General features: G+C 46.5%; 1 protein-coding gene and 1 long non-coding RNA gene across 6 annotated transcripts in view; one reads left to right on the forward strand and one right to left on the reverse strand.

Annotated features, from left to right (window-relative positions):
* The window catches only part of CYP19A1 (cytochrome P450 family 19 subfamily A member 1), a 111,215-nt gene that overhangs the window by 32,480 nt on the left and 57,498 nt on the right, over window positions 1–21,237 (forward strand). The window contains exon 1 of one of the 4 annotated variants that reach the window (XM_008513833.2): window positions 8,357–8,481. The exons of 2 other annotated variants lie outside the window; for them this stretch is intronic. In XM_008513833.2, coding sequence (XP_008512055.1) covers window positions 8,385–8,481 — 97 coding nt within the window. In that variant the 5' untranslated portion in view covers window positions 8,357–8,384. Of the gene's footprint in view, window positions 1–8,356; window positions 8,482–13,233; window positions 14,350–21,237 lie in introns of those variants that run through there. One more of the 4 variants, XM_008513836.2, reaches the window with a different exon arrangement.
* On the reverse strand, window positions 9,653–20,483 carry LOC139076631 (uncharacterized). 2 transcript variants are annotated; one of them, XR_011528420.1, is made up of 4 exons: window positions 20,378–20,483; window positions 13,566–13,612; window positions 12,723–12,773; window positions 9,653–11,346 (listed from the first exon to the last, which is right to left on the reverse strand). It is a non-coding gene; the product is annotated as an uncharacterized lncRNA (long non-coding RNA). The 2 variants fall into 2 exon arrangements; XR_011528418.1 differs by lacking the exon at window positions 20,378–20,483 and having other exon boundaries at window positions 13,566–13,703.

Raw genomic sequence — 21,237 nt, forward strand, 5'->3', positions numbered from 1 at the left:
CCCTTTGAAAGGGCTTCAGAATAGTCCACATTAGGTAACAAGATAAATTCTAAAGTTCCTTCCAGGGCTAAAGGTCTGGGATCCTAGGGCTGCATGAGCTCAATTTCCACCATAAATCTGTTCATTGGTGTCTCTGGAGGGAGGTGTACACAAAAGTGGTCACATGGTCCTTTTGGAAATAGTTGAGTCAAAAAGATTTAGCATGCCACTCATCTTTAAGGTGAGCCTCACAGGAAACAATTCACAATTTAGCTAATACACTGATGTGAGGTTGTAAATCCTAACCAGGGAGACCAAAGGAGAAAAGTCGTTCCCCGGGTGCTCAAAAATCCTTCCTTTAAAATAATTGTTTTTTCAAACTACTTTGGAAGTATATAAACATTAGTTTCAGGACAATGATTCCCAATCATTTATTTCACTAACAGGAATATGAACAATAAATGGTGGTGGAGGCAGAGAGGGGACCGACAAGGAACAGCATTTTTTTCCTTTGCTAAGTAAAGACATTGAGGGAAAAAACGCGAACTCTAAGAGGTTATTGTTTCATGTTCAGCAAAGAACATTTTCATACCAAAAAAGTGAAGAGGATGTAATCTCAGCATAAAAGACAGCCCTTTACATAGAATTTAGCTTTATGGAAAAAGTACCTCACTGTCCGTATTTCAGCGACAAATTTACCGTGGTTGGACGGTGGTCCCTGGATTGGCCCTGGGGATCACCAGTTTAGAGGTGACAGGGTTATCTGATGAAGGTCAGTGGATCCATAGCACTGCTTGCTTGTTCTTAGCAACTCGCCTGTGCTACAAAGAAGTGACCAAAGGTCTCCATTCCTGTCACAGCCTGCGTGATTCACAGAAACATATCAATTCTACATCCGTTCTTTTCTATTTCCCTCCAATTTCAGAGGAAGAATGTACTTTCTCTCTGCTCCTCAGATTCTTTCTCTCTTCTACCACTACCCCTGCCCAGAGGGTTGCTGCTAAAATCAAATTCAGCGTCTGACCCTTCCTCCTGCCCCAGTCTGACACAGACCCCTTCCTAGCTCTTGCTCCCCACTACTCTGGAAACGTGTGGCCTTTGAACTGCCCCCACCCCCACCCCAGACCTTCTTACCTCCTTCTTAGCTACCCCGGACTTTGCTTCCAGCCTCACCTCTCTGGAAACAATTGAAAAGTCAAGAAGCAACTTCCTGAAATCCAGAGGGGTGGGGTGGGGGTTTCCTTGGTTGTCCTCAAACTCAACCTGCTGGTGACCTTTAAAATGCTCCCATGCTCCTTGAAACATCCTTCCTCCTGCCTTTGTTGGTCTGGTCACATTTTACTGTGTTGCTTCTCTCTTTTCTCACTCTTCTCTCCACTCCCCAAGCTCCTCTGCTGCTGGAGCTCTGTAATTGATGGGTTTGGCCAGCTTTCCCAAAGCCAGCCCAAACTGGACAAGATGGCCCCAGCTCAGCTGGCACTTCATTTAATCTTCCCAGGAAGTGTGGTGTGAAGAAGTCGCGACTGCCTCGTTCATATCAATCAAGATGGAGGAAGCCTCAGCCTTTGAGCTTGGACGTGGGTCTTCCATTTCTGTTCCACAGTCTCTCACGTACCTCTAGCTTCCTATACCCAACATCAGTGCCTTCCTGAGAGGCTCGTAGGTGTGAAGTACTGCGTTGTGTGCTTTTGAGGACTGGGATGTTGATACGACATGGTCTCTGCCTTCTCCCCAGCTCGTGTGGGGAAACTGGTGTTTCAGTTACCTGGAGGCAAGGCAGTTTGGCGGGAACTCTGTGAGAGAGGGGCAGTCGGTTAGGGGAGTGTAAAGAAAGACCTGAGACAGCAGGAACTGAGAGAGCAGCGGCCAGAGTAGAGCTGGTCTAGGCTGCTGCATAGCACTTTGGCCGATGTTTCACTTGTCGCTCTGAATCACCTTGGCATCATCGACAAAGAATAGTGTGTGAGCCTTCTTAGAGTAAAAAGCATTTAGTAGCACTTCACAAAAAATTCTATTGTAATTATTGTGTCCTACCTCAAAATTAATTCTTTTTTAAAAAAGAGTGTTGTTAATTCACTCCAAGCCCACTCAGCTGCTGAAGAATTTAGAGTATTCAGCTAGCGAGCTTTGTGATGAACAAGTAGCTCAATTATTCTCGTTTCATTACACAATGATGTATCAGACATTCTCTGGCATCAAGGAATTAGAGCATATTTTCTCTGGCAAATGGCAACAATATTTGATTTGAGGACATATCCCACACAAGTGGTTCTTGACTAAATGTAGTTCCATTTAAAAATAAGGGTTTTCGCATGATTTAACATCGGGTAGCCTGGTCTCAGCTGGCTCATTCAAAGGGAGGCAGTTAGCTCAGACTTGCTAATTTCGTGTTTAAAATAATTTGTGCAAATTCCGCAGTTGACACTATTTTGCACCAGGCGTTAAACCCCTACGGCTTGTTCCCACAACTCAGCAGATCATCTGGGCCCCTTCTCTTATTTTATCCAGTCCTCCTGTGGGCAGACTTTTCTACCCAAGACCACCATGGCCTGTGGAGCGCTCAGCCCCAGCTCTCCCAGCGTGCCCCTCGATGCTGGGCAGAGAACCAAGCACCTGGCCTTTGGGACTAGACCTATGACTACTAAGGGCTTCTCTTGAGGAGAGAGCTGGTCTCCACCCAGGCAGAGGACCTCAGCCCTTCTCCCAAAGTAAGTGCACAGGCAGGCCTCCACTAGCCCATGCTCCTTTGTGCAATTTAGAAAAAGGTGTCCCATCTGGATGGACATGAAGCTCGGCGAGGAAGCAGGGGCTGGATTTCTCTCCCACTTGGCACTTGCACCTGTGGCTGCAACTGAAGGGGTCTTTCCCCTTGGCCTTGAGCATTATTCTCCCCAGGCAGCCCCCTTCCTGATTCAAAGGTGGAAGAAATGGGCAGATGCCAAGGAACAGGCTAAATCTGTAAATATCAGATATGATTTGCCAGTTTACGAAAATGCTCATAGCTTGCTCTAGACATTTGGATCTACGAGGCCCCTTGCCAATCTGCACCATTCCCACTGCTTCATGGAGTGGAGGGCTGGGCGAGATGATCTCCAAGATTCTAGCATCCTATTTGAGAGTAATTACTTTATAGGCCAGTGATGGTGGCACCATTACAACTAGCAGGGATCTAGGGTTGAAAGGGGTGCCATAAAACTGTTGCTACTACAGTATGGTCTGTTGAGAGCCAGTAAATGATCTGATTGGGGATGATTTCTCGCTGAGCACTGTAGGGATTAAGAGCTGAGTGATTGTCTGTGTAATTCAATTGTTAGACTGGTCCCCAAAAGAGGTCCCTGGCTCCTCACTCACCTTTTCCAGTTCTCCCCTCTTTTACTGCCAAATTTCTTGAAAGAAGAGTCTACACTTGCTGTTTCACCAGCTCCTCCGCCCACCATCTGACTGAATCTGATTGATGGGAGAGCCCCAGTGTGCTCCTAATCCTGAAGCCACTGGCCTTTCCTTGTTTTTTCAACCTATTTGTCAGTGTCAAGTGTTATAAGCTGATGGCTTCTCTTTCCTGTTTTAACACTGCCCTCCTTGGACTCCAGTTAAATGACCCTCTCCTGGTTTTCGTTTTACTCCGATAGCTTCTTTTTTGCTCCTTTATGAGTTCCTAAGCCAAAAGAATCTCTCAGGTTCTAGCCTAAGCTTTCTTCCCTGCTCTCGATCTTCTGTGTTGGAAATTTGATGTATCCTAGAGTTTCCATTAGAACGGCTATGTGACTGACTCCCAGATTCATATCTTCTGGTCCTGATCTGTTTCCAGGTCTCCATGCCCACATTTCTAACTGCTGGCTGGACTGCTGCCTGTCCTGCTAGCCACTCAACATTGTTCAAAGCCATTGTCTTCCCCCTCTGTCTTGCTCCTCCTCCTGGCTTCTCTAGAGAAACACTCTGCTGTGCAAGGACTCTGGGGTCATACCCCTAGGTTAGAATCCTGGATCTACACTTCTCTGTGTAGCCTTTGAAGCAAGATCCTTTTTTCTCATGTTCCATGAGTGCTGCCAATGCTCATTCTGCAATAACCACATGTTAAATGTTGGTCCCTTGCTTATTTCTTATTAGCATAAACATTTTCCCTCTAAAGTGGGCTTGCCTCATTCCCAGGTGGCTCCAGGGAAACTGAGTGGGGACCTCAAGTGAAAAGAAACTCTGAGAAGTTAGGAGAATGTGGGCTTATGGGGGCCAGGACCAGCCAGGGAAGTTGGCCTTCAAAAGATGGTTTTGCAATTGTCTAGTTGTTTGATGTAAATAATATACTTTTCCTTTTCCTACAGCTCCCCGAATCCACGTCAATTTCTTTGAACTATCTCTCACATTGGTCTGTCCTTTCCACCTTGGGGGGAGGTTATCTGGATCTGTGCAACCAGTGTCTCTGCTTCAGGCTTTGCCTACTCTATGCACCCTTCCCACCAACACTACCTGAAGCACAGTTGTGATCGTATGAATTCCCTCCTTCAAAACCTTCAGTGTCCCCACCTTCGATTCCATACCTTCACTTTCAAGGTTTTTTATAATCTGACTTAAACCTGGTTTTCTGCCAAACTTAGGCTGGCTCAATCACAAGACATGCTGGGACCAAAGTGCCACAGAATGAAGGTATGGGGGAAGGTAGCCAGCATCCCACCCCCTAGAGCTTGGGGGCAATGCTTTTGGGCCCTGGTGATGCTCAAAGTGAGGTGGGGACTTTGCCTGCACCAAGGTGCCGGGCGCTAGCCCTCAGGGTAAGGAGCATGGGAAGTCCTAGGCAGAGGAGCAAAGCGCGTGCCCCAGCGAAGCAGTTTAGAAGCAAGGCAGCGCTAGAGGTCCAGCTGGCAATCCAGAGAGTCTCAGGAAATAGAGGTAAAGTTCCAACCCTTAAGTACAGAACAACATGATGGGAGGGCACAAGATAGCAAGGCTGTGATCCTGGGCTTGAGGCAGCAGGACTAATTCTGGCCTCTGAAGCCAGAAACGCAGCTGCTTGTCTTTCTGTTTTCTGGCTTTAGGCGAGAATCTTGCAAAGATTGCTTGCTTAATTGTCTTAACACACCTCACTAGCCTCACCTCCTTCCATAGAAGGTGCTGGGTCTTATGAAAGTTCCCTATATCCGCTGGCCAAGTGGAATTCTCACAGCCAAGACAGAAGACAGATGGGTAGTGTTTTGGTCATAGATCTCCATCGCAGGCTTACAGCAGGATGTTTAGCCAGTGCGTGGAAAGCCTTTTTCCACTCTCCTCAAGATTTAGGAATAAGGGAGGACTCTTATCACCATCACTTGGCCAAAAGGCATTTTTTTCCACTTTAAAGAACTGAAACTCCTTCTAGTTCAGAAACGTGAAATGAATAGTCGACCATGTGCTGAGAATTGAGTCACCCACCACCGTCCTGACTACTCCTGGCAGCTTCTGTGCAAGCATCCCGTGGAGCCCATTCTGGATTTGTTCTTTTTATTAGTAATAGCTAACATTTACTGAGTGCTTACTATGTGCCAGGCACTGTGCAAAGGGAAGCACATTGCCTCATTCCCAGGCTGTTCCTGGGAAAATGAGCAGGATGTGAAGTAAATAGAAACTCTGAGGAATTCGGGGACTGTGGGCTCAGGCAGGCTGGGACCAGCCAGGGAAGATGCCCTTCAAAAGATGGTCTTGCCACTCAACCTCAGTTTCACACCTGCTGTCTGCCCTCCTAAAGTTCAGCGGTGGGGCAGGAACGTGGTGGAGGAGCGTGGGAGCTGTTCATACTCGCCCCTCAGCAGCCTCTGCTGGGCATGGTAGCTTGAGTGTTGTGTAGGATCTTGGGGCTCCGAAGCGAGCCTCTCCCCTAGCTCCTCCAGCCCCATGAGGGTTAACACTAAAATTCTTTCCATGAGGCAAGCTTTCACTCCTTGCTTCACTGAGAAAAGTCATAAAATACAAATAGGTCTAGAGAAAGTGATAGACTGGGTTGCTTCCCATTTACAAGAAGAAATGAATGATTTAGAGACATTTTCTGGCAAGAAGTGGGGAGAGGATGCCCAGGGATTCTGGCTGTCCGAGCAGCATGGGGAGAAGAGGGGGCACCGTGGGCAGCTGAGAGCTCTGCAGGCAAACCTGCCATCGAAACATCACAGAAGGCCCCAGAGCACCCACCTGGCTAGAGACAGGCTGGTGGTTTGCAGCCTTTTGTGGGAAGGAGTCAAGTCTGATGACAAGCAGAGCCAAGCACATGTCCCTGTGGATGAGAGCATGACTCCTGGGACAGGAAGCCTGGGGCAAGAGTCAGGTGCAGGGGCCTCCTGGGAGAGCTGCTCTGGGCCCAGAATTGTCCCAGAAATTGCAGAAGCAGTGGCCCGGTCACCTATTCATCCAGGGGCCAGCCCCCTTTCCCCAAACTCATGACTTGAGAAGGAATTCTTTTAAAAGGTTTTGGGAAATGTATATAAAGCCTAACAAGACATTTGAAAGGTAAAGATTTGTGTATTTAGTGAAGCACAAAGTAAATTACCTTTATTGAAAAGAATAAAACACCACAGAAAGTGGGACTGTCCCAGACAGTTCAGCATATCTGATTGTCGGAGACCTGTGACCCCCAACCCCTCCTTCCATGAGGAATGTAACTACTCAAAACCCCTAGTTCTATAGCAACAAACCCATTTCAGAACCACCCCCCCTGCTATTTTTCTTGACAGCTCAAGAAGGAAGCTGGAATACACGGGTGTGTGTCTGTGTGTGTGTCTGTGTGTGTGTGTGTTGGGGTGTCACCACCTCCTTGCAGATCCTTTGTCAGATCCCTTTGTCGTGTTGAAGGTTGACAAGAAAGGCTGGGAGTTGGCAGGGCCATCTCATCAACAGTAGACCAGATGCTAAGCGGAGGGCCAGCTGGGAGGGCAAAGGGCATAGCAGTTGCCTGTCTTAATTTAAACAAATTGTCAGTACCAGGGGTTCAGGAAATGGAGGTGGGAGTGTCCCATCAGGGGGACAAAGCAGAGACCAGACCCAGGTCAGAGAGGCAACTGTCACTGCAGAGAATAGTCTGAGTTTAGCAGGGAACGAGCTGTTGGGCCAGGAGTTCAGATCAGGGCTTCTGTTTCCAGGAAGGAGTGGGGATGGAGGGTGAAGACGGGGAGTGGGGAATAAGAGCAGAGGAGCAGGCTAAGGGGACAAGTGGATGCTGTCTCTGTAGTGGGCGGCAGGTGTGAGCCGAAGGGTGAGGGGGCGGGGCTGGAGCGCTCACTAGACAGCTCATCCAGAACAAGGTGACAAGGCTGGAGGAACTGGGGACCCAGCGGGGGAGCCTTAGGTGCAAGAGTTCAGGTTTCAGCAGGAGAATCCCAAGGGGTATGGGATGGTGGGGAACTGTGACTTGAGTAGCAACTGTGGCGCACTAGGGCTCAGCCCCTGGGCCCCAAGGCCCACATGAGACCCCTGGGGGTGGGCAGCGAGTTGGTACGACACTTTGGACAGTGGGCAGGGCTGTGGCTGCCTGAATAAGAATTCCTGTCTTAAGAGTTGATAGGTCTGGGAATATGGCAGGACTGAGAGCTCAGATAACTCAGCTGTCAGGACTGACGACACCAGGGGAGGTGGGGGCTGGGAACAAGGGAAGAGGGCCAAGGGTAATCAGTTTCATGCTTTCAAAAATCACTGCCCAGCTGCTGTGTGCTCCGGGCACCTGCAGCCCAGGGATAGGAAGATGAGTAAGACATGGTCCTTGCTCTTGAGAGGTTTGTGAATTTTAGGGGAGATAGGCTGAAGAAATAAAGACTCCAGTGTCCATAGATGATTTGTCAAATTCATGGTGCTTTTAAATTATTCAAAAAGCAGTTTTCTATTACTAACATTTTATTCCAGTAATACTCTTTCATGTATATATAATCTAGTTATCCACGGACCATTTCACCGAGGCATTGAACTTTTTAACATTCCACGTTCAATTCACACCCCGCCCCCAATATGCGCACAGTCAGAATCTCCTATTAGTTGCCAGTAAAATTAGCTGGCAACCTGGATCGGCTTTGGGTTGGATGTCAAGAAGGTGGAACTTCCGTTTCAATAGTTTTAGCCCCGAGTCATTGAAGAGAATCGGGAGCCAGTTTAATAATTACTTTGGGGGGTTTAACTGAATGACTGGAGGAGGGGGGCCATTTGAGAGTAGGGTCAAGACCCGGCCAGGGCGGGGTCAGGGCAGAGGTGTCCAGCCCCAGGAGAGGAGGAGGGGTCTGGGAGCCTGGGTGGAAACCGGCACCTCCTGCAGAGCCGGAGGTGGGGCCAACGTCTGAAGTGCCGCTGCCTGAGAGCCTGAGGAGGCTCACAACATCCTCAAGGAAGCGGCCCCGGGAGGAGGCCCAGTTTCCTGGTCGCTTCAAAACAGACGTGCCCTGAGGTGCCAGAGAACACGCCGCATGCAGCTTCACACGGCTTTCACAGTGCTTCTTGGAAACAAGCATGCTAACCCCATGGCCGTTGTTAGCTGCCTTCTCTCTTGGCTGAAGAGCCCAGGTAGCCTTTTCTTTCCTTAAACATTAAAGAATATTCCTTAAATATTAAAAAATGGGAAATAAAAAAATTTTCCATTATTTTGATGGGGGTTGGTCTAGGGAACTGGGAAGGACAGGATAGGCAAGGAAGGAAAGACAGATAAATTTTGTGGCTCGTTCCCAAAGGTCTATATTTTGTTCGGAGTGGGGTGCCATTTGGAAGAGCTGTGTGTGGGAGGAACTGGTGGTGGGAAGCCCCACTCCTGTCAATCCTGGCCCTCTACTGGGGTGATGCCACCCCAGGGATGGAAATGTTGGGTAGGAGGAATCAAAAGCTTTTTCTGCTGGAATCATCCTCAGCAAGACTGGAGCAGCACCTCCTGTCCCCTCTGGAGGCCTTCTAGAGGTGTGTTCTGAATCTGCCAAGTCTTAACCTCTCTCAACATGTCACAAGTGTGAGGTGTCAATTTCTTGCTTGTATGTAAGCCGTTGTATTGCCTGTGCATAGATCCCTGCCTTTTATTTCCTTCTGGGTATTTTCATCAACCTTACACTGGTTGCCTGCCCCATGCTTACAAATCAACAAATCTCCTGCAGAATGAAAACAGTCGGGAAACCCTGAATGGGGACGAGGTGATGGTATCTGCAAACACAGCAACGGAACATCTTGTCTTCTTCAGGAGGCTTCTCTTTAAGCTCTCAAAAGACTGGGCAGCATATACAGGAGCAGAACATTTGCTCTTCTGGAGGAGAATTCCCTTTAAGCTATCGAAGGACCGGTGCCCTTACGCAGTGGGCTTTGGACATGCCCGGTGGTCAGGCACACTCGGCAACAAAATGTGACGCGCTGAGTGAAATAAGCAGCACTTTGTGCCTCGTTGGTTGAAGATTGTGGTTCAGACAGGAATCAGCCTTTGAGGGGGGGAAAAAAAAACAAAACAAGTGCCTGAAGACAGAGCAGTTTAGTTTAGTGCTTTTTGGCGTTTATCTTAGCCCAACTCATTTAAAGATGTGTGTCTGTCCCAGGCTTGAGTGATGGTGTAGGGAGGGGTGGGGGGGAGAGTGCTTACCTGCAGATGAGAGGTGGCTGGCTGGGATGTACAGGTAGAGAGAGGAGGGAGACAGGAAGAGATGAACTCAGCGGGGGCGGGGGGTCAGAGAAGAGAGAGAGAGAATGGAGACTAGCTTGATTTATGAGAATTTTACTCAGTTTAATTGCACTTTGCTAAAACAGCATGGTTGGCTTATAACTGTGTTGCAAACAGTAATTATCTCAACCTTTTCTCTTGAGGGTTAGAAGATTCCAGAGTTAGCAGGTTACTGTGGAATTTGTTCAGTGTGGATGTTAATAATGTGCACCTTGTGGGGACACATAGCTTCATAAGTCCAAGAGGACCCTTGGCTTGTTTGCTTCCCCATTTCCCCCCACCACATCGTATTCTTTTCTGATTTCTCATCCCTCTCCCAGTCTTCTCTCACTCAGTATAACTACTCAACAGATGGGTATAATTAATACCCGGAAGTTGTCAAAGGCAGCGACTAGCGGGAAATTGCCGGCTGGGAAGAGGATCAGCCTGGGCCAGGCAATCTAGGAGAAGAACATCATGGTTTTTCTGAAGAAAAGCAGTGAAGTTGGCCTGTGTAGTGGTGCTTATGAGGCTGTGCTCTTTTGTTATGTTAATCATCACACAAAATGCAGTCTGAGAGCTCCTTGCCTTGAAAATCTGGTAACCAGCAAGATGAGCTGGACACACGTACTTGCTCTGGAGCCCAGGGGTGGCTGGTAGCCTCTTGGTTGTTGTCTTCGTGTCAGAGCCAGGAGTCTTGGAGGCCTTCCTGGAACAGGTTGTGGTAGCTCCCCCAATGGCTGGCTGGTTGCCAGAGTATTGGTATGACTAGAGCTTCGGGACTTCGGCGTGGGTAGAAACCATATTTTCTGTGGCAGGGGTGGAGCAGGAAAGGGAGGGGAGAGAAGGGTTGTTCCAGCAGGAGAGAAGGACAGAGAGTTGTTACAGGTCAATTTTCCTGGATAGTTGGGTCAGGCCCATTGTTGGTGACAGGCACAAGGGCAAGTCTTTCTGGAGTACCCAAGTGGTACATTGTGTCTGGCCTTGCTCTTTAGGTAATTATTGGAGAACTGGTGGGTGGGGATGTGGACAGATGTGCACCCACAAAGTTGGGACACAATCTGGATGGAGAGAAAGGCGTTTAGAGGAATTTTGCTGAGTAGGGCTGTGGTGATGTCCAAAAGGGGAGGATGAAATGTGATGGGGCCTCCTTCACTGCTGGGAGGAGGTGAGACTGGGAGGAGGGGGACGGACCAAGGAGGGCACCTATAACCGAGTGTCTTGAGGTCTGCTTGCATTGATCCAGGCCTCCGTGTCTCAGGCCTTAGCATGCCAGAAGTCTCGACAGAGATGTTTGAGTTCAGAGAGGCAGTCAGCACAAGGGAAAGCTTGGTTGCAGCACCTCTGGCTAGGACAGGTAGCTGTCCCCTGGGAAAGCAGACCCTCTACCCCTTCACCTCATGCCTCCCAAAGTTGCCCTAGGGTTCAACTTGAGGTAGTCGTGCTTTGCTGTCCTCCGCTGCCCAAATCCCACTCTTTGATAGTAGCCTGTGCGATGGATGGCTGGAGGTGACTTTTCTGGGGCAAGCCCTCCTCTGCTGCCCCCTGGTGCTCTGGCTTCTAAGAGCAGCTGTCCACCCAGGACATGGCATCTTGGAAAAAGCAACCTTGTTTGGTACTGGTCAAGCTTCTACGAGCTGCTCTAGGCTGCATGCAGAGGTCCTTCTGGAGAGGACCCAAGATGCTTGAAGCAGCCTCCATTCTTATCTAGCAGGTCATGCTCCTCCGTAGGCCATTTTCCCTCTTCTGGAAACAGTTTCCTGGAGAAATAGGAACAGAGTTTCAGGCCACTACACTGGAACCTTCCCAACATAGCATTGGATCCTTCCTACCTCCTAGCTAAAAAGGAGGCTGTGAGAGCCTTTCTAGAAATGGTGCCTTGGGTTTTCAGCCAGGAGAGGCAAGTCCTGAGGAAGTTACTGGCACTTGGGCGGTAGGCAATAGACAGCATCAGGATCTCTGGGTGCTCAGTCAGGAGTGGCATCAGGGGATACTGGTTTCTCCAACAAAAGGCATCTGCAGGGGATGCCTTGGGGCTTGATGGCTCTCAGTGTGCCATCTCCTAATCTGGAGGCAGGAGCCCACTGTTCTGGGTTCCCGGCAGTTCCCTCTTCCCTGAGATTGGGAGATGGAGCTTGCATGGGCCGGGCAGCTTCCCAGCCCTGGTGGGGTCAGAGTGTGGGGGCTCTGCGGTCCAGGTACCTGTGCACAAGTGGTCTCCTAGACTGAAGGACCCAAAGTGACACCAGACCATATTCCCTGGTGCAAATAGTTAATCCATGCAAAATATTTCAAACTTTCAAGTTGGGACATTTGTAGGTAGAAACCTTGTGGATCCAAGCCTATTTCTTTCCTTCAGCCACACAGTGTTGACAACTGGGCGAGTCCTTCATGGACCATTGCATCTCCCCACCTCCACCCAGGCAGGTGAAAGCCTAGAGGCTGCCAGGGACTGGTATGCAGAATGGTGCCTGAGCCACCTCCTGATAGCCAAGAGGTGGCCAAAAGGCAGGTGTGGGGCCTCATGTCCCAGAGGTAGAAACTAAGAATCCAAAGCAAATGGCCACAAGGCAGGGGAGGGCCAAATCAGAGCCAAAGGAGTGGAGAGACCAGGATGGATGGAAAAGGAGAAGGGCAGGCTTTTACGTTTAGAGTGAGGTCCAAAATACAAATGTCTGCAGAGCATGCTCCTTTGGAGGGAACCAGGCACAATGAGTATAGAGCCAAGTAATAGCTCCACCATCTCAGGCCCAGCTCTCCTGCTCTTTTTCTCCTTTGACTTAGAATTTAGCAAAAACATTTGACTGTGTTCTAGATGCAAAAGCCCTGTAGAAAGTACTTGGAATTGGGGAAGGAAGCAGATAAGGCGGTTTCCGCCTCAAGGAACATACAGTCGAGTTCTTAGGCCCCCTTAGGCTCCTCTTTCTCTCTCTCATTTAACTAGCATTTCCTGAGTACCGATGATGTACTCGAAAATTTTATTTCTCTTGCCTTTTTCTATCCCTAATTCCTCTATCTTGGATCCTTTCCCTTTCTGCTTCCATTTCTCTCTCAAAAAATAGGCAACAAAGAGAAATTTGGGGGATTAGAAAGAAGAAAGAGACTTTTAGGGAAAATGTATGTTTTGTTGGCCTACCTGGGTTTCTTCTGTGACACTCGAATGCCATGTGTCTGTTTCACTCGGCGCCTGAATTGGGAAAATCAGTGTCTCATTTCCTATTGTAATGAATTTCCCCAACCCATTTGCACAGGGTGTAATTTTTTTCTTTTTACTACTGTATGTCTGTCTCTAAATAAATCCAAACTGGTTGTGGGTCTTTCATCCACTTTATGAATGAGTGATAGGATGATGCTAATCTGACAGTGACCAGAAGGAAAGAGTGAATGAGAACTGGACCTCTCCATCCTGACACCCGGCACTTCCACCCTAGCCTCCAGTCCCCACCCCACCCGCTCGCATACAATGTGTCCATCACAAGACGCTTTACCAACCAAGCCAAAGGCAGGAGTTATTCTGTATTAGAAGCACCTTGGAGGCTAGTAAAGGAAAAAAATCTCTAAGATCCTAGGTACTCTTTCTACATCCTATCTTGATTTTTAACTCCAAGTCTGTGATCCCTCATTTTCTTGCTTTCTTCTCACCCAAGATGCGACTAAGGAGACCTGTGAAGGATGGAGGGGGTCAAGAAAGGAGAGATGGAGGAAGGAGTTGCCTTATGGAGTTACACAGTGAAAGGTTGTGTCTAGCTGTATTTTGTTCCCAAACAACTCCCACCCTACCTATTAGGAAGCTTGGAATGCCACCATTCCTTTGAATCTTAAAGGACTTTAAGAGTCTTTCATTTAAAAATATATTCCTAAAATGCAAATGTCCCTGGGAGGGATACTACTTATGTGACAGTTAATTTGAGGGGAGAGGGTCCCAATGGGCAGAGTCACCAGAAAGGAGGAAAAAAAGAGCCGCAAAGCCAAAGCTTACCTACTCAAGCAGTTGAATTGACTCCAGCCTCCTGGTTAACGCTGTATCTGAGTACAGAGGAGAAGATACAATGTAGATTTGTACCCCGGCCCCCTCCCCACAGCACACACACACCTGGACCTGAAGCAACGACAATTGTTCACACATGAGAACATCTGGCTGAAGGCTAAGATCACTTTCAGATTTCCAACTTACGTTTTCCTAAGTGTAGCATTTTTCCCTTAATTTTCCTTTGGAAAAGACTAAAGTAGCTTTACAATTCCCACATGTCTTCATACTCCAAACTGCACTCAAGTCTGCCTGGGACAGGTCCATATATGTAGGTAAATCTATACTCCCAGCCTCTGTCTAGGATCCCCAGGAGGAATGAAAGTTTGAGAGAGGCTTGCAACAATGTAACTCATCACAGGGAATCTGAGGCATTATTATCTGTCCATGGGAGCGAACGCACAGATCTTTTCTCCTCCTCATGGTCAGTTTTCTATTTGTGATTAGTAACTGGCTTCTCTTGGTACGTTACGATCTATTACAAAAGCCAAACGTTCAGAGGGCGAGCTGAAATGACAAAATTTGGTTATAATTTATGGTGGCCCCTGACATATATATTTTTTTAATGATTTGGTCTCTAAGCAACTGATCTCTTAGCAACAAGAAGCACCTTTATAAAAGATGGCACACACAGAGTGATTGCCAGAAAAGCCACCCGGTTCCTAACAGCCGTGCATCATTAGCAAAACTCATCATCTTCAAGAGTCCGGAAACTAGAAGTGACCAGCAGACTCAGGTAACCTCGACATTTGCACATTTTCCTGGGGGGGAAAAAAAACTCATGCAAATATTGAAAAGAACAAAATTCTTTGAAATATGTTCATTTTTTGAGGTCTTACGGGTTGGTCTTGGCTAACTTTTCCTAGAATGTATTCTCTTAAATAATTGCTTCTTGACTTTTTTTATAAACAATTCGGGCATGAATTTTGTGATCAGAAAACAGTTCACTCAAAATATTTCATTGACGTGAGGATGGAAGGGGGAAACAATCATCCTTTCCAGAGTTTATTTCTGTGGGTTTTCATCTGAAGGGAATAAAATTCACACCGGCAAAATAGGAATGTGCAGAATGTTACTGCGAGTGGCGTGCACTGCTAGGGGGAGAGGTCTATTATAAACTGCTCAAATATTTAAAGAGTAGCAAAATTATTTTACTTCCAAGCTTCAGCTTTTTAATTCAGTGTCAATTCAAGCAGCAAGTGGTGGTGTTTTGTTGCAAACGTTCAAGGACTGGTTTTTCTTATCTCTCACAGCACAGAAACGTTTTTCTATTCATTTTCATTGCTGTAACAAAAGATCCGTGCTGAAACCAAAAAGAGGAGGCATTCCAGCCATCTATGCTTTTTTTGCTTTTTTTCAGGTATCCAGGAATTGAAGACTTAATGTCTTTCTAGAAAATTGGAATTGGGGATGAAGAACAGTAGTTTTTCATCCGTACCCCTTCAATTAAGACTGTGTAATTATAAACCCGCTCGGGGTACTCCAAGTGCATAAAAGGAGATGTCTTGTGCAAGGGAAATAAAAATCTCCCTAATTGAGCTTGGAAGCAACATTACGTAGGGATATCGCAGATCTATGCAAACAAGACTTTAGAAAATTGTGGTTTCAAAAAAGACAAGCTGGGACGGTGATACTTAACTCTTGCTTTTTATAAGAATTGGGTGTGCCACTTATCTTTAAATTGAACTGTTTGCTGACATCCTCTCGGAACCAGAAAATGGGATACTTTGTCTAAATAGAGACCTTGGCGGTGGGTCAGGGCATTCAAAATCAGGACAATCCCAGAAAATTTGGGATTTACGGTTGTTCTGCTAAGAAAAGGCTCCTTATTAGCACAATGTGATCACACTTGATTTAAAAAGCTGCTTAGGACTTGTATTTCTGTTGCCGCTACCAACTTGAAGCGGAAATAATTCCTTCTTTTGATTGCTTTGCTCGGAAGTTAGCAACTTGGGTGTTTTAAGGTGAACTGCAGAAGCTTTTTTTTAAAGCAAGTACTATGAGAGCACAGAGAAACATATTGCCTTGTCCTTTAGGACCAAAGGTTTTATGCACTTATATTGCAGTGTGGTCATTATTGTTGAAAGATGTTTTTGGCTTTAAGGAACTTGGATAAATAAGCATAAGATACAACTTGTGTTGGCTGTGTCTGGATGCGTTTCAAGTTTGAAGTATACTATTGTCTCCTAAACGTGAAGGGGAATTAAAATAAGCAAAGATATGGTGACATTTATATTGCAAGTGGCAGCTAAGTTTTTGCAGCGGTTCTTTAAGATTTTTCAAATCCAGTCTGTATGTCCTTTGGGATGCATATCTTCTAAGTGTTGTCTATGCATAAAGAAACCAAAGGAGCCAACAGCACTGCAGAGCTTGTCATTTTGGCTGTCTTAATGAGTCATCTGACCAGGATGGACAGACAATTGCAAGACTTGAGATATACGGTGAAGTACTCCAAGTAGACTGGCCTCTCTAGACTAAGCCCACTCATTCTACTGTTTTGGGATTGGTTACTTCTGAGACACACACACATGCACAGATGGTCTCTATATAAATCATAAACTAGAAAATCAAAATGAGCCTCTCCATTAGTGAGGGCTTCCCAGGAAAAAGGATAATTTGAATTTCACGAATGAGAGTTTCCATCATAATCCTTACTTGGTGTCTAAAAATCCTAGACAGAACTTGATGGCTCTTTTCCTTCAAACCTTAGGCTGGGATAGGACTAGTCAGGGCGAGGGTGTGGAGTAGGGAGGAAACAGCTGGCAGACTCCCTGCCAAACAGTGCCACTTTGTAGGAGATCCATGCTGCAAATGGATCCATTGACTTTGGACACTTTAATACTTGAACTGAAATGATCAGGTAGAATCTTGATCAATTACTACCCGATTGGCCTTTTAACAGAAAAAGTTTAATCCTCTTAAATGAGTCAAACATGGAATTTGGTCTTTCTCTGGTGAGAGGGAAGCAAGAAAAAACCTGTCTGTCCCCACTATGGGCTAGGCATTTTACCCCTCTTGATTGCACTTCTGTTTAATCCTCACAACAGCTGTACAAAGGCATCAGCATCTCCATTTTACACACCTGTAAACCAAGTTCAGCAGTTTGCCAAGATGTTACCTAAACAGTGACTGGCAAAGTTGGGGTTTAAACCCAGGGCCAGTTAGACTCCCCAGCCTATGTGCTTTCCTTGCATCACAATGGCACAGGCAACTGTTTTAAACTGGCATTCAAATCATCTATTTGGATAAAAGCAAAAGCTCTGAGTAGTTGGGCTGGAGGTGGAGAGTCAGGCATCTTTTCACAGTAAGGATCCTTGATTCCAGTTCTATTGGCTGGGGTGACTCGAATCCCATACTTTTAATGGCCACCACAGGCTATGAACTGGAGGCAGGCACTAGGCTGGGCTGTGGCAGTGGTGACCACAGGGCGTGTCACCATTCCTTGCCATGATGCACGTCCCAAGTGAAGTGGGGTAGGACTCTTTGAGGTACCCTTCCTATGAGAACAGAGCCTGAGACAGGGCTCCCTGGGGGCATTCCCAGACCACAACAATGCCAAACCAAGGTCCGGAACAGGTCTGGGAAGAGAACCTAGCTGTGGCTGGGGCCGGGGTGGGTGAAATGATGCTACAGAAAGCAGAGCTTTCTCCCGGGGAAGTCACTTCAAAGTTACAGGACTGCAGTACCCTGTCCCCTCTGGTTCTAAAGCCTCTGGTTTGTACTGCTGCCCCCTCTTCAAATATCCCTGACAAAGGGATCAGTCTTAGTTAATTTAACAAAACTTCCTCAAAACAGTATTTGGGTAGGAGAAGATTTGTAGAGGAGTGAGGACCAGGGCAGCCGTGACTAGCCCTGGACTAAAGTACTCTACACATCCCCATTTCTCTTGATCCTTCCATCAATTGGCTCAGAACCCTGAAGGGTCTTGCCCAAAGCCAGACAGTTTGTGTAAGTGGGACTTGAACACAAGCCTCTTGATTGGAAACCCTGTGACACTTTCCAGCAACTAGAAAATATGATAGTATACAGGCACAGACAGATACTAAGGTTCAATCTGGATCCAGAAGGGTTTGGGGTTGGAGGTGATCTGCCCTGACTTTGGCCTGATTATCAAGTGAATACCAGGGGCAGCTCTTCACCTGCTGCACTTGAGTTGATCCCTGGAGGAGGGACTAACACTCCAACAGGTGTAAGAGGCACCCTCCCATTTCTTTCTCCAGTCCCTCTCTGCTGAGGTATACCTATGGGCAATCCCTCCAACCATAGGTCAGAGGGCTGGTGAGCAGCTTAGGAAGTCTGCAAAGAATGCATAGTAATAGGTTCTATTTTTGTACAAAAAGATAGTAATTACCTTTGTGCAAAGGTATCCAAGTAATCCACATGGCTCTACTTCCCTAGAGTTCTTGTCACCAATCGGACATGTCCACCTTCTCTGAGTTCCTACCTAGTATGTGGTGCTAGGACATATATATGGTTGGCACAAAGATGCCACATACCTACCATGGCCAGCACAGACCAAGTTCCCTTTCTATACGTTGCACAGAAAGTCTGCTCGCTCTCATCTGCCTTCCCTGGGTAGAAGAAGAGGGCCATTTAACTCATTTCATTTCTTAAAAAGCATATAATTCTTGATTTGAGAGCTGACGTAGAGAATGCTTCATTTAGACTTCTCATTTAGACTCCTCATAGACCTTCTCAAGGTCTATGCAGCTAGTCAAAGCAGGGGATAGAGCTCAGTTCTCTTGACTCCCAGTCCAGTGCTCTTTCCTCTGTATCATAATAATTGTTAATCCTAAGAAGAAGGTGACAGTGCAAACTATTACCCCTGTTTTACAGATAGAAAAGTTGAGGGCATAGTTCAGTTTAGGAGCAACCGTCGCTCCAAAAGTATGAAAATTATTAAATCCTATGGAAATGATTTAGCAGCTCCTCAGGATAATAATTTTCATTCTCCCTGCTGGATACAAATAGGCAGAGTTCAGTGTGACAGTGAACACGCTGGAGCATCCAAAGAGTATTCAGGTTGTGGATTATATAGTTTTTCCCCTGTATGAAAAGTAAGGAAGAGGGGGGAAAAATGGTCTTGGCCTTTATGAAGCCTAGTGTCCAAACAGATGATGCATTTATGGAACCCCTTAAAAAGATAAACCGGCATATATCTGCATGTCAGAATTGTCAGAGCCAAGCCCCACACCAAAAATTGATAATAAATGGTCCTATAAGCAGGAGTCCTTGTGGATGTTCCTCCTGTTGGACCAAGAGTTGTTTTCTTTCAGATTATTACAATTACACTTGAACTTGTTACTACCCCAGATGCGGCTGTAGCAAAAATATCCTGAAATGCAGGAGCAATTATGGGAACTCTATAATTCTGATGACAATTCTAAAAACGTAACAGGAAGGTGCGAACTCACATGGATCGAGCTCTCTGTGCCAAGTTCTGTGCTAGGACCTTTACATAGGTTTTCTTATTTAAGGTTCATAACCCATGATGTCAGTATTCTGAGCACGATCTCCAGGTGAGGAAGCTGAAACTCTTCCACGTTTAAGGAACTTGCTCAAGGGAACAATACCGTAAAGTAGTGTTTATTTATTCAACATATATTTACTGCACTCAAATAATGTGCCTGGCACTGGACTAGATGCTGGTGATATAAAGTTAAGTAAGACATTGTCCTTGTCTTGAAGAAGCTCACAGTCTAATGATATTCATTTCCGGTTAATGGCGGAACTTCTGCTCGCCAGACCTAGTTTAATAGCAAATGAGATATATACTAAGTATATTCTAAAAGATTTTCTCTAGAACACACATATCTTGAAGGTTGGAAAGGGTTAGAGAAGAAATCCTGGGATAGAAAAATATAGGGCTAGGAAAATTGAAGATAGACAGAAAGTTGGCGTCCATGGCATGTCAAATAAAATGGGCAGAAACAAGGAGGAGACAACAATCAGGTCAGACAAAAGGGCCAGCAAACCTCTGGTTTCTTCTCTTGGCTGAAGGAGTTCCGTATTGAGGAGTAATATGAACAACGAACTTGGCGATACAGGACCCTGGCAGAAATCCTTAAAGAGCAGACAAGACAGTTTGGATTTAGTGAATAGAAAATAGGGAGCCAATACAAAATCTGCTGAGGCAGGCTTCTGGTTTTTGAATAGCATTAGATTGTGGACACCTGTGACAAAAAGTGCCAGAGGAAAAGATTTTTGTCCTTGTGTCATCGACCCTGACTGAGGAATACTACAGACTAGAAGATTAGTCTTTTGAAATCCATGAACTAATCACGAGTGAACTGGTGCAGCCCTGGCCTGGCCAATAGCTACAGAGGATAGAGCCCAACCCAAAACTTGTTCGGAGCAAACAATGGGCTAGGCCTGGTGATTAGACGGGAGAAGAGAAGGAGGAAGGAAAACAAAAAGGATGGTGGTAGCCCTAGAAGTAAGAGAAATTTAGAAATTAGCTACCTGTTTGGGTAGATTTATGGTGAGCTTGTTTTTCCACAAGGTTTGAATATTGTCAATGTGCCCATCTAAGTGGGGACATTCTTTGGAAATGTTAAATATGTCCCCCTAAGTACAAATCAAGACATACTTGGGTCTAAGAAAGGATTTGTGCTCTTCTGAGAGTAGAGGAAGGTGGTGGGGGATGGGGGATAATCTGGAAAACATCATTTAAATGCAAAACTATTAGAATTTCCAAGCTATTTTAACGGCTTTATGGGGACAGTAGGGTTATCCTAGAAACCCAGGAAGCCTGGGGAACATACCTTTAGGCACCTGGCAGTCCTGATGAGAGGTGTCTTGCCTCCTATAAGTGTTTGAAAGAGTGTCTCCAAGAATGAGTGTGGAGAGGGACAAAACAGAAGTCTGCAGACTGGGTGACCCTGGGTTATTAATGAGAAGAGGTCACAACGAGGAATCCGGACAGAAGATGGATAAAAGGTGACCAGAGACTTTAGAAGAGAACCAAAAGCGCACTGGGTCACACAGTTCCGAAAGATGTTCTCTGCAAAGGCAGCAGAGAAGTAAAAAATGCTTAGACTTGCAAACAATTCGTCAGACGGGTGAGCGAGAAGTCAGTGCTTTTGGTGCCCTCAAAAAGCAGTGTGGGTGGAACAGGAAGCTGGGAAACCAGACAGGGCGGTAGGCGCCGTTGGGGTGGAATCCCAGAGCCCAGTCATGCCTCCTGACCTGCAAGCCCACGTGCTGGATGAATGCAACATCAGCCAGTCTAAAGAGTTGGCCTTCAGCAGACATGCATTTTGAAACCTGGCTGTCTGCCCAGGTCAGCTTGGCAATAGCCAGGTTGAGGCGAGAGGAGAGAGCCTGAACTTCGGAGTCAGACAGATGGATTTCCTTCCTCAGACAGAAACCAACTGCGAGACAATGTCAAGGAGATTTAATCTCTATGTCTTCATCTTTAAAATCGAACTACTTCTACTGATCTCGCAAGGTGGTGATTTTTTTTGTTTGTTTAAAGACTAACATGGGATAAAATGCCTCTAAATATGAGGGGAGCTGCTCAGTGAACACCAACTCCTTGAGAATGGTGGACTGTTGAGCCGTGTTACTTGGAATCTTGGAGTTCTTCAGGAATTTCCAGAAGCTGTTTTTGAAGGGGTAGGGG

The sequence above is a fragment of the Equus przewalskii genome, chromosome 1 (assembly GCF_037783145.1).
Source record: "Equus przewalskii isolate Varuska chromosome 1, EquPr2, whole genome shotgun sequence".
Lineage (NCBI taxonomy): Eukaryota > Metazoa > Chordata > Mammalia > Perissodactyla > Equidae > Equus > Equus przewalskii.